Source organism: Cannabis sativa, chromosome X (assembly GCF_029168945.1).
Source record: "Cannabis sativa cultivar Pink pepper isolate KNU-18-1 chromosome X, ASM2916894v1, whole genome shotgun sequence".
Lineage (NCBI taxonomy): Eukaryota > Viridiplantae > Streptophyta > Magnoliopsida > Rosales > Cannabaceae > Cannabis > Cannabis sativa.
In genome coordinates, this window is record NC_083610.1 from 41,823,079 (window position 1) to 41,836,743 (window position 13,665).

The 13,665-nt window shown below is 38.0% G+C and overlaps 1 protein-coding gene across 2 annotated transcripts; it reads right to left on the bottom strand.

Moving 5' to 3' along the window:
- Positions 1–7,592: 7,592 nt before the first annotated feature.
- LOC133032545 (uncharacterized) lies at positions 7,593–9,046 on the bottom strand. Of its 2 annotated transcripts, XM_061106524.1 has the most exons (4): positions 9,017–9,046; positions 8,826–8,891; positions 8,605–8,676; positions 7,593–8,458 (listed from the first exon to the last, which is right to left on the bottom strand). In XM_061106524.1, exons 1-4 carry the CDS (start codon positions 9,032–9,034, stop codon positions 8,237–8,239), a joined length of 378 nt encoding a protein of 125 aa, XP_060962507.1. In that variant the 5' UTR covers positions 9,035–9,046; the 3' UTR covers positions 7,593–8,236. The 2 variants fall into 2 exon arrangements, with proteins under 2 accessions (XP_060962507.1, XP_060962506.1); XM_061106523.1 differs by lacking the exon at positions 9,017–9,046 and having other exon boundaries at positions 8,826–9,004.
- Positions 9,047–13,665: the final 4,619 nt, after the last annotated feature.

Sequence of the window (13,665 nt, forward strand, 5' to 3'; positions counted from 1 at the left end):
ATACTGCATCGGTGTCACTCCGTACAACCGTAGGTCGAACTGGATTCGGTGAGTTCGTTAGGAGAGTAGTGACTCCGGTACCCCACAGCTAACTTCACTACATACTGTGTCACACTCGGTACAACACTAGGTCGAATGGTTGAGTGTCACTCCGTACGACCCTAGGTCGAACTGGATTGGGTGAGTTCATTAGGAGAGTAGTGACTCCGGTACCCCAAAGCTAACTTGACTACATACTGTGTGTCACCGGGCCTGTAAACACCGCAAGTCACAGTGTCAGTACTACGAATGGTTGAGTGTCACTCCGTACGACCCCAGGTCGAACTGGATTGGGTGAGTTCGTTAGGAGAGTAGTGACTCCGGTACACCAAAGCTAACTTGACTACATACTGTGTGTCACCGGGCCCGTAAAAACCGCAAGGCAGAGTGTCAGTACTACGAATGGTTGAGTGTCACTCCGTACGACCCTAGGTCGAACTGGATTCGGTGAGTTCGTTAGGAGAGTAGTGACTCTGGTACCCCAAAGCTAACTTGACTACATACTGTGTGTCACCGGGCCCGTAAACACTGCAAGTCACAGTGTCAGTACTACGAATGGTTGAGTGTCACTCCGCACGACCCTAGGTCGAACTGGGTTCGGTGACTGCCGCTAAGTAGAACCCTAGCCCGAGAGGATTTTCAGTGAGTTCGTCAGGAGGATAGTGAATTCGGTACACCAATGGTAGCCTGAGTACTTACTGTGTGTCACATTAACCAAAAAACACCGCCAGTAATAGTGTGAGTACTATGAACGGTTGACTGCCGCTCAGTAGAACCCTAGCCCGAGAGGATGTTCAGTGAGTTCGTCAAGAGGATAGTGACTCTGGTATACCAATAGTAGCCTGAGTACTTACTGTGTGTCACATTAACCAAAAAACATTGCCAGTAATAGTGTGAGTACTATGAACGGTTGACTGCCGCTAAGTAGAACCCTAGCCCGAGAGGATGTTCAGTGAGTTCGTCAGGAGAATAGTGAATCTGGTACACCAATGGTAGCCTGAGTACTTACTGTGTGTCACATTAACCAAAAAACACCACCAGTAATAGTGTGAGTACTATGAACGGTTGACTGCCGCTAAGTAGAACCCTAGCCCGAGAGGATGGTCAGTTAGTTCGTCAGGAGGATAGTGAATCTGGTACACCAATGGTAGCCTGAGTACTTACTGTGTGTCACATTAACAAAAAAACACCGCCAGTAATAGTGTGAGTACTATGAATGGTTGACTGCCGCTAAGTAGAACCCTAGCCCGAGAGGATGTTCAGTGAGTTCGTGCGGAGGATAGTGAATCCGGTACACCAATGGTAGCCTGAGTACTTACTGTGTGTCACATTAACAAAAAAACACCGCCAGTAATAGTGTGAGTACTATGAACGGTTGACTGCCACTCAGTAGAACCCTAGCCCGAGAGGATGTTCAGTGAGTTCGTGCGGAGGATAGTGACTCCGGTACACCAATGGTAACCTGAGTACTTACTGTGTGTCACATTAACCAAAAAACACCGCCAGTAATAGTGTGAGTACTATGAACGGTTGACTGCCGCTAAGTAGAACCCTAGCCCGAGCGGATGTTCAGTGAGTTCGTCAGGAGAATAGTGAATCCGGTACACCAATGGTAGCCTGAGTACTTACTGTGTGTCACATTAACCAAAAAACACCGCCAGTAATAGTGTGAGTACTATGAACGGTTGACCACCGCTAAGTAGAACTCTAGCCCGAGAGGATGTTCAGTTAGTTCGTCAGGAGGATAGTGAATCCGGTACACCAATTGTAAAGACCGCTTAGTTTAATTTGGAAATTAGCAGTTAATCATGTTTATTTATGAAAATTATTTATACCTATTTAAATAATTATTATACTGTTATTATTGAATTCAGAGATGCATTTTTATGTCATTTAGTAGTTTTCATAATTTTGCATTTTCGGTGCCCAGTATTTTGGAACTTGGTGTTTGGCTCAGTAAAATCACAACTTAGTATGTTAGTAGTTTGGGACGGTTTATTAGACATTGGGAATGTCGAGAATGGCCGGGAATTTAGAATTTCCCAAAAATACCCCTTTAATGTTATTTATGTGATTTTAGTGTAAAGGGGCAAAATGGTCATTTTGCCCCATTGTTAGTTTGTCTTTTTGTGGCTTAATAATTGAAAAATATATGTTTACTTGGTATTATATGTTGGCTGAAATGATTAAGTAAAATCCTTTATTTTATTTTACAAAATTACAATATTTCAAAGTTAGAAAAATTTGGAAAAGCTCTCTCTCTCTCTCTCTTTTCCTCTCCATTTCGGCCTCTTTGTGCAGCAAGGAAAAGGGAATTTTTTCTTGTGAATCTAGTAATTTTCAGCAAGTATTATGTGATCCTTGAAGAGGTATTTCCTTGTCTAGTTTTCTTACTTTGTTTTCTTGAAATTTTTGATGAAAAAGATGAGTAATGCATGATGATTTTGATGATGTTGTTGCTGCTAGTTGTTGTTGTTGTTTCTTTGTTTAAAATGTTAATTTAAGTATGTTTAATTAGGTTGAATTGCATGCTAGCTATTCTTGCTCTAGTTGGATAGATTTCTTGTTAAAAAGCTTAAGTTTTCAAAGAGAAATTGTGTGAATTTATGGCTGTAGTGTTTGCATGAATTAGGGTTAGTTTTCTGCAGTGTTATTATGCTTGAATATGAGTTTGAATCATGGTTTGGATGCATGTTAGTTGTTATTAACCAAGTTTGAGTTTGGAACTCAAAGCTTGGGCTTTAATGGTGATTTTCATTTCTGTGCATTCTGGGGGAATTTGATGCTTTAGAAATGTTATTTGGGTTATATAGAACAGGTCTGGAAGGTTTGAGGTGATTTGGGTTGGATTTGATTGAGTGGTGAATTTTTGAAAAATTCCTGCGAGGAACCGGAATTCCGGTTGTGCAACCGGAATTCCGGATGAGGGTCCAGGAATTCTCAGAACCGGAATTCCGGTTGCAGAACCGGTCTACCGGTTGGGGAATTTTCAAAACCCTAGTTTTCCTCGTTTTTATGTTATTTGGGTTATTGCCATGCTTTTTATCGATAGGGTAACTTTTAGTTCCTAGTTTAAGTCCCTGGGAAGTGATTTAGCGTATCACTTATAGTGTTGTGATTTTTATGGTTTAGGAGCCTGTAATCCGCCGCGCAGATAGTTCCAGTCAGGTTGACCGGCACACCTGAATTTGGAATCCAGGTAAGATTAGTATAACAGTATGCATATGTAGATTACATGTTTAGCGTGCATGTAGGAAGCCTGTTAGATTACATTAGATATGTATGTTGGCTTCGAACCATCCAACTGTGTCACGTCGGTACAGGCTGGAGTATTGCCAGCAGCCGGAGTATGACCGGTTCGACCGATTAGGCTGACACTGTATCACGTCGGTACAGGCTGGAGTATGACCAGCAGCCGAAGTATGACCGGTTCGACCGATCAGACTGATACTTAGGTTGGTGGTTCCGTACTATTTGACGTATCACGTCGGTACAGGCTGGAGTATGACCAGCAGCCGGAGTATGACCGGTTCGACCGATCAGGCTGATACTGTAACACGTCGGTACAGGCTGGAGTATGACCAGCAGCCGGAGTATGATCGGATCGACCGATCAGGCTGTTACTTGTCAATAGTACCGTCCTTATGAACGTTCAGAACTCAGTACCGTGTTGGACACGGCAGTTAGGGGGACTCAGTATCGTGTTGGACACGACAGTTAGGGTTATGGTCAGGGGTATGGGCATCTGATCATGACCGGGATTTATGTATGAGTATTATTATGCTTTTCTCACTGAGTCTGTCGACTCACAGTGCTATGTTTATGAGTAGGTAAGGGCAAGGCTAGAGCTGATGGACCGTGAACGAGCCTATGAAGATTGTACATGTCGGGGCGGTTAGGCCTGGAGCGTACGATCATCGGGCAGCGAGGCTATTTTTGTAACTAGTCGCTAGGCGACAAATATTTTGTGTAGACAGTAAACTTTTGTAAATGGTTTTGTAATCGGGATCCCGAATATTTTGTATAAATATTTTACAAGTTTAATTAAAATGCAAAAATTTTAATTAATCACGTTTTCCATAAACCTCGTTCATTAGCAACGAGCTGCACAGCATGTTTAAAAATCACGTAATACACCTATGCTAGTTAGGGTGCTACACCAATGGTAGCCTGAGTACTTACTGTGTGTCATATTAACAAAAAAACACCGCCAGTAATAGTGTCAGTACTATGAACGGTCGACTGCCGCTCAGTAGAACCCTAGCCCGAGAGGATGTTCAGTGAGTTCGTGAGGAGGAAAGTTACTACGGTACACCAATGGTAGCCTGAGTACTTACTGTGTGTCACATTAACCAAAAAACACCGCCAGTAATAGTGTGAGTACTATGAACGGTTGACTGCCGCTAAGTAGAACCCTAGTTCGAGAGGATGTTCAATGAGTTCGTCAGGAGGATAGTGAATCCGGTACACCAATGGTAGCCTGAGTACTTACTGTGTGTCACATTAACAAAAAAACACCGCCAGTAATAGTGTCAGTACTATAAACGGTTGACTGCCGCTCAGTAGAACCCTAGCCCGAGAGGATGTTCAGTGAGTTCGTGCGGAGAATAGTGACTCCAGTACACCAATGGTAACCTGAGTACTTACTATGTGTCACATTAACCAAAAAACACCGCCAGTAGTAGTGTGAGTACTATGAACGGTTGACTGCCGCTAAGTAGAACCCTAGCCCGAGAGGATGTTCAGTGAGTTCGTCAGGAGGATAGTGAATCCGGTACACAATTGGTAGCCTGAGTACTTACTGTGTGTCACATTAACAAAAAAACACCGCCAGTAATAGTTTGAGTACTATGAACGGTTGACTGCCGCTCAGTAGAACCCTAGCCCGAGAGGATGTTCAGTGAGTTCGTGCAGAGGATAGTGACTTCGGTACACCAATGGTAACCTGAGTACTTACTGTGTGTCACATTAACCAAAAAACACCGCCAGTAATAATGTGAGTACTATGAACGGTTGACTGCCGCTCAGTAGAATCCTAGCCCAAGAGGATGTTCAGTGAGTTCGTCAGGAGGATAGTGACTCCGGTACACCAATGGTAATCTGAGTACTTACTGTGTGTCAGAGATACAGATAGTAACAGGATGTTCATTGTGAACTGTTCGAATATTTTTGAAACAAGGATGACATTGTTACCATAACGAACCCCCCGTGAAAAATTGTAATTTTTAAAAAAATATTCCGACATGTAATTTTCGGCTTCAACATTGGGACAGATATAGAAACAGGATGTTCACTGTATCAGTCCCACAGAGACAAGTGCATCCCAGTGTAAGGCCATCTCCAATGGGCCTGCATAAACCAAAAAATAGGGTGATATTACACTAAAAGCATGTCCAACCGGACGACATTTGCAACATCAATTTTACTTTTTAATAATTATATAATATTGAAAAAAAAACTAAATAATTATAAAGAAATATTAATCAAAATTTTTATAAATGTATTTGTTTGTATTTTTATATTTTTAAGTGTGCTAAAAATATATTAGGGTGTTTGCAGTGTGGGTAGTGTAGTTTTTAACGTTTTTTTTTAAACCAATCCATACATGCAGTTTTTCCAATTTCTCAAACCGCAGTCCCACCGCGAAACTAAGAATCGGAGAAATCGCAGTGCAAAAAATGGTGCGATGCGGTACAGTTTTTACGATTTGGACTATTACCAATAATTAAACTATCACAAATACAACAAAACTTGAGCAACATTTGTTAAAAATACCATAAGGCTTGAAAATAAATATAAAAAAAAAATTAAATTTCAATAACTGTAAATTAAAATACTTAATATTTACTAATATTATTTAATGGATTTAACAAATATTTAGTAATAAAATATTCTTATTATGTTAATAAAATAATAGAATAATAAAAAATATAATATTTGGTGTAATTTTTAGTGTTGTGGTTGGAATTGAAAAAAAAAAATTAGTTTTGAAATATTAGATTTTTGGTGTTAATATGGGACGTACACTGTTCACTCGAGGTACCTTGTCAATTCACACAGCACTAAAATATTATTTTAAAAGAATGGACTGCTTGTGACATGACATGATAGCTTCCCAACGAAACAATCAGCCATGCCCTATTATGTTGTACGAATTAGGTTTTGAAATTGGGGTTTATTTTGGCACCAAGATTGATCAAGTTAAAGGTGAATGTGAGAAAGTTTTAAGAAATATATTCATTTTCCCACCACTAACTCATTTGGAACAGCCTATATATAAACAGGTGCCCCCTTTCCTTGTGAGTAACACACATTATCTCCACCATAGTTAGAAAAAAAAAATTTGTATACCTCACAAATTATAATACATCGAACATGGTGGCTGGTGGTGGAGAAGACTCATGCGGGTTCGAGGGGGGTGGTCCGCCTTGGAGAAATTCACTTTAGGGACACCCCCATTGCTACTGTGGTGATCTAGCTTATGTTTGGACTTCTAGTAGTAGAGCAAATCCTGGTCGTCGATTCTTTGGATGTCCACACTATGTAAGAGTTTTGTCTTTTTAGATTCAAAAGTACTTCTCATTTATATTTTCTGTACTTAGGCAGCCATGATAAACTAATAGGGTTATTTTCAACTCAGGAGAACGATGAAAGTCGAGGATGTGATTACTTTTGTTGGATCGATAAATCACATGTTAAGAAAAGTACAGATGCTACACCTGGATTGTGAAACCAAATCAAGATTTTGGAAGAAGATAAGAAACACAATGAGAATGTTATTAGAAAATTAATTTTTATCATTTTTATTTTCCTTTTCATCATTGTCCAACTTATATTGCGTTAAAGATATGTGTTGTCGCAAAATGAGTATGTTTTGTATATCTTATGATCTTAAAACTAATGTTTAACTTAATTGTGTAGAACTTAATAGATACGTGTGGATGATGACGAAAATTACATTTGGTATAAAGTACCCACTACGTTCTCAAAATTAACATTTGGTATAAAGTACCCACTACGTTCTCAAAATTATATGTTTTCTACATTTCTAATTTCTGTAGCAAATTTCCTCAATGGGTTCAATGTGAAGTTGCAAAATTTTATGTTATTCACATCTTCGTATTTGTTATGTGAAGTAGCGCAATGAGAATGTTCTATATTCCATATTTTTCCTCATTAATATGTTATCAAAAAGCAAATTTAAGGAGGCTATTGTCTATTTACATTTGGTTAAAGTAATGGGAGTTCATATGGTATGGTTTCAATCTGAATTTTAATATGTTCTCAAAACTCAGTTTAAAGTTGAATGAGTACAAAGATTTGGTAAGATTTGGTAACTAACATCATTTTCTTTAAATAATTAAGAAGTCACCTTTGTCGTTATTTGTAATGTTATAGTACATGTGTTTTGAAAATTCGGTTTAAACTTAAATGACTACAAAGATTTGGTAAGATTTGCCAACTAACATGATTTCCTTCAAATAATTAAGAAGAAGTCACCTTTTAAACAAATAAAGAAAATTAAGAAGTCACCTTTGAGGTTAAATAATTTCTGTGAAGTACAATCAAGTACTTCTCAAGTATGGGTACATTGTAAGAGTTGTTATGGTGTGACTACAAAGATTTGCTAAGTATGGTGCAATCTCAAAGTTAATATATTCTCAAAACTAAGATAAACACAAGTCTATCAACATAATAACCAGTTCCAAACGTGAACTAATAAAAACAGATGTCTAAATCCAAATGCTCCCAAATCCAAACTAAACAACACACTAATAACACAACCTATTAATAACATAAGTGTTTTTTACAGACTATTCACCATATGAAATCTTAGCCTTGCTAGACTGAAACCTAGGGGAGGCTCTTGACGGGGGAAACATGATTGCATGGCGAGACTTCGCTGTACTGAACCGAGGATCGCGTGGAGACTTTGACGGACTACGCAAAGGGGCCGAGGATGATGCAAATGAGCTGCCTTGTGCAGCCCTACGATCTTCAACCACTATGGTACGAATTTCATTTTGTTCATTAGTTATGATCCTCGCAGCGATTTCCAAACATGCCTCAACCTGGTGAAACTGTGGGACAATACAGAAACAAAAACAAAAACAAAAACTTACAAAATGTAATTAACTCTAATCAACTTGACAGTACAACACCAAATAAAATTTAAATTACATAACGTTAATCTCAATCAAACTTGCGTAGTACATTCCGAAATAACTAAACAGTGGTATACCTGATCAACTACTTCTTCCTCATTGGCCACAGCCTCCATGTACTTCATGACGTATACACCGCAATCTCGATCATTGTCTTGTTGAGGAAGCCCGTAATCTTTCCTGTCAATTCCGAAATCCACGAAAGTCACATTCTTCGACCTATTCTCCTCAAACAAAAGGTCCAACGTCGACAACTGCAAACGTATACAATTAGTTAGATTCAATGAAGAATGAGTTCACATCAAACAATGAAACTTTGCAACTTTACCATTTCTTTCGTAGCGTCCACACGATACTTCTCATCCATTGCGGTGTGTAGGGAGTCCAGAAATGAGACAACCTTGGACTTCATATTAACTTCGGCACCAAACCAATGTGGTGCACCTTCTAGAGTCAACACCGGCACAAACATCTACAATTGAATAGAGGAACAATAAAGTCAAAAATAAATTGAAATTACAGACCATATAGATATTCGACACTACAATGACCAATATGCATCGCTAACATATCTCAGTTTTCAAAACAATTAAGAACGACCATGTGTATATGATGAAGTACCTTGACGCATTTTTGGAAGTTGTCTTCGTAAAACAGTTTTGACCATTCCCGTTCTTTCGCAATCCTCTTCACATTAAACGAACCGAGAGTTTTTTGCTGCAAAAGCATTGTTCATCTTGTCAAGTAACAGAAATTACAACCAAACTGAAGAATTGCAAAATTTAAAATAAGTTCTACAGCAAAGCAATTACCGAGATGCGAGTGGGCATGTACCAAACACGAGGTTGGTCAGCTAATCGACTATCACGTTCGTACTTGTTCATTAGTATAAAAAACACAGTCAATGATCTGCAACAAAATGAAATATGATTTACACATGTACAATAAATGATACATATTTAGTAACTACTTTGACACTTACGGATCCCTCAACTTCTCGCAAGGGTCGCAACGATGCCATGCACCTCCTATCCACTTCAAACTTTCGAAATTTCGCAAGCACATATCTGATTCAATTGTAATAAATGTAACTGTTATTAAAAATTTCTACAAGTATATGATAATGAGAAATACAAAAATAACATTTACTTACCCCGGATCTAATGTGTTGCTAAAAACAAACTTGTAAAACCCATATTAGTTACGGGGGATCGCTTCCTTCGTCTTGAAAGGCCCGACAACAGTTCTGCCCGACTCAATAAATTGCTCGTAGGCCTTATCGTTGAAGTAATCCTCAATTAAAGGCACATTCTCCGACTGTGTCTTCTTTGATTTGACGAGGGCTTTGCCTTTATTCCAGAAAGACGCCACTTCGACTATATCAAAGTCCTCATCATCGAAGGTCTTATGTGCAGCACCTTCATCTTCAACAGATTTTGTAGCAGATAGTGAAGGCGTACTTATAGATTCCACCACATTTTTCTCGGATAGACCAACAACATTAGTCTTCGAACGGACAGGGGACTTCAACGGGGAGTCCTCCACGGCCTGGCTGCACTTCGCCTTCTTCCCCACTTCCGCAGCAGCATCCTCCTCCAACTCTCGGTCAATACCACCTACACCTTCTCCTTTGTCCATAAATTTCAAAGAAAATGATCTCAACTGAGACTTTAACTCATTGGAGAAGTACTCCTTCAACTCGTTGATAGAGCTGAAAAAGTGGTCACTGCTCTTTCTTCCTTCCGAGTCGGAGTAGTAGTTGGGCAGTATTACGGGATTCGAAGTGAGCGTTATCTGTTAAACATAACAAATTAAACAAATTTAATTTTTCAAACCCAAAATAATTAATATCAACTGAAATCACATTACCACATTATAACCAATATTCGATGTACCTTGTCCCTGTTGGGACCCCCATTGTCTTTCACAAATTTGTAAGCGGACTTACATTGTTTACTACCCCAAAAATCAACGGGGAGCACTGTTCGGTCGACATATCCAAAGTTCCACTCCACGTGAGTCAAGTACACCAACTGTGACAAACAAACAATGTATTAGTAATACATTCGACTAATAAATCACAATATTATATTATAAACTTAATAAACACATTTACATAAATGAAAGATAACAAAATCAATGTACCTGGAGGAATAAGGTGCAGCCAGACACATTCTTCGTAGCCTTATTTCAGAATCTGAAAATTGAGTTCATTAGATAGCTGAACCTGGCAGTTGCCCAGTTCTTGTGGCGAATGTCTCTGGTAACCCTAAGGGAGTCCAAGTACCCCGAAGTGATATCGCAGCCCGTTTTTGGCGCAAGGACTGTCACTATGACCACCAAAGAAAATTTAATCAAAAATAGGCTGTCTGCCTTAACGCACTCCAACAAAGATTTCTCCAGCCCTGTCAACGACAAGGTGTACTCGACAACGTTCAATATCTCCTCCAGATATCGAGTGTCACTATCACCCTCGGTGACTACAGGATCCCCTCCGTTGTCCACCCCCATAACATCTCCGAACATCGCGGCAGATAAGTGAATTTTCCTCCCATACAAATCCAATATGCTAGTGGTTGGGTCAACATGTTTGATTAACCAACTCACTAGTCGGGTGTCAATGTATGGTGCATCCTCTCTGATGAATGATCCAAATCCAGCATTTTGGATCACATCGTTATGCTCCAGGTTCAGGTTCTTGCAAATCCTGATTAAACGGTTGAAGGAGCATCGACCGTACACAGATGCTTCTTCACTTTCAGGAGCAACCTCTTCCTCATCCACCTCCACTTTCTTCCCCTTGCCATCAGCTGCCTTTGGTTTCCTCCCCCTTGTTTGCACCGCCTTCTTAGCGGGAGTAGGGTTAGGGTCATAGTGTCTCCACTCAGACTTCTCCTCGTCGGTGAAACCTTTATATTGCACTTTCAATTTGTCGGTAGCCTGTAATATGAGGCAAACTTACATCAACTACAGAGTACATGGAAAGAATCTTAAAGTATGTCAAACAATTACGATGAATTACGGACAATTGACATAAAAAAATTGAGTAACAGTCGACATCAAACCTCTTTCTCAGTTAATCCCTTCTCAGCTGCTCGAAGGGCTTTGTAGTTCGCATTGCTACATATGGACATAATTTCAATCAAATATATAATAAAATAAATGTTAAACATCATTCACACGAGTAAACAACTATCCATCATTCAAAACTTACAAGAAATTTCTCCAAGCAACCGCATTATCGTTCGACTCGGGGGTGACATCCTTCTTTACGGGTTCATTTCCTCCTTTCCTTTTGCGTTTCCCAGCCATGTATGATGAACCTAACCAAATTAAAGATAAACAAATTTAAACGATAAGGACTACATATTTCAGCAAATACACTATATAAAAAAAAATAATTGACCAAAACACAATGAAAATCGTGCATTGTAATCACCTAAAATCACATCAAATCAACTTAACCATTCGGCATTGAAAAAATTCAGATTTCAAACACACATTTCATGCTTCTTGCATGTTACACATTAAAGTACATTAAAATGATGTGAAACTCTTTTCAACTAAATGATTTCCAATACTTAAAAATTATACGAAACAAAAAGCATTCCCAGAATTCAGACTTCAAACACACCATGCACATCAGATAAAAACATATGATGTTTGACACACAAAAAAGTTTGCTTCCAAGCAATTGATGAACTACTCCAAAGAATCTACACCTTGCACAACCAAAACAATGAACAAAACAAAACTTAACCAATAACTGCCATACACAATAATGAACAGAACCATATTTGGCAGAACCATATTTGTGAAATAGGTCTAAACGGGCTTATAAAAAAAATTCTCAAACAAGAATTAAATGAGGTAAAATCCAAGTTTTTTTACACACAAAATGGACTGAATTGAACAACAATTACTAAATCCATGAAATTGTAAGACTTAATTGGCCACGAATTAAACCTTTTTGGCTAACACTTAAATCATCAAGATCAGAGCCAAGAGGGGTCAATGACATGTACTATGAATATAATCACGGGTTTCCCTATCTTTGTACGACCAAAGCCAAAAAAAAAACTCAACAATGCTTAACCAATCTCGGTACCTTGTACCTCTTAATTCATAATGAACAGAGTACAAAACAAGTTCGAAAACATTTAATATTAGAATTAATAAAACAATGCTTAACTACTAACTGTCATAACCAATTTCAATAAATTCTCCGATAATTGATTTACACAAAAAAATCAAAACTGCCATATTTTTTATCAATACTGTATCTCACTAACTCATGAATCTTATGTCTAAACAATCAAATTTTTCAAAACGAATTTATGACAATAGGAAAATCCAAACTAAAACTTGTAATTAAAGTACAACAATCACTCACTACCCAAAAGATAACAAAAAAAATCACATTCCATTGTTTCTTTACCTAACTCAACACATGACAGCCATCACCATTCCATTGTTTTCCTTACTTTCAAAAAAATTTTTTGGGTCAATATAGGGCAACCGAGGGTAAAACATTTGGGTAAAATAAATACACACCAAAATGACCAAAGACGTGAATCCAAAACACTTTCACAATAAAATTACCAAATTACCGAACAAAATTGATTTTCGAAAATAATTATTTTTCAGCAACACTGTACATACCAATGTTTACATAGCTTTTCTTTCTTTCATTACATTCTTTTGTTAAAATTGTTTCACTGTATTAGGATTGTTAATCCTTCTGTTCATGATTCAAGAATCATGGCAGTGACAATGGTAAAAACAGAGAATGAAATCCAATATTCAATAACTGAATATATTGAGTATTATTGCATATATTCAGAGTACAATAGAAGAGTACTTTATATATTGAGGACACACCATAACCAAAAAAAATTAAATGCAATCTTCACTAACTGAAAAATAACAGCCACTTACAGTGATGAACTAACTCTAACAGACTCTGAACAAAGACCCCTAATACACAGGGTATAAATTAATCCAAAACACTTTCACAATAAAAAAAAAAAAAACAAACAAGAAGGGTACACACATGTACCTTCGATTTTCAGAAATCTGAGAATCAAACCTTGTTCACGAAGCAGATTTAATGCATGTACAAAGGATTAAAATTACTCAATAAACCAAAAATGAAACACAAAAACAAAATTAAATGCACATACACGGTTGAAGAACAATACTTCTCTTTACAAAAGTTTAAATCTTTCTTTAACAATGTTAGACAATTTTTCACATCCCCAAACTAAAGAACGAACAAACATGCAAAAAAAGAATAAAATTGCTACATTCGGAGAAACTTACTTGTACACCGAGGTCGGAGACGGAGCTGGAGAACCAGAAAACGAAGTACAGTAACTCCGAACGTACTGCAGTTTCCTCCCTCAAATTTTAAAATAATTTTAATCACTACAACAAAATGTAAAGAAGAAGAAGAAGGAAC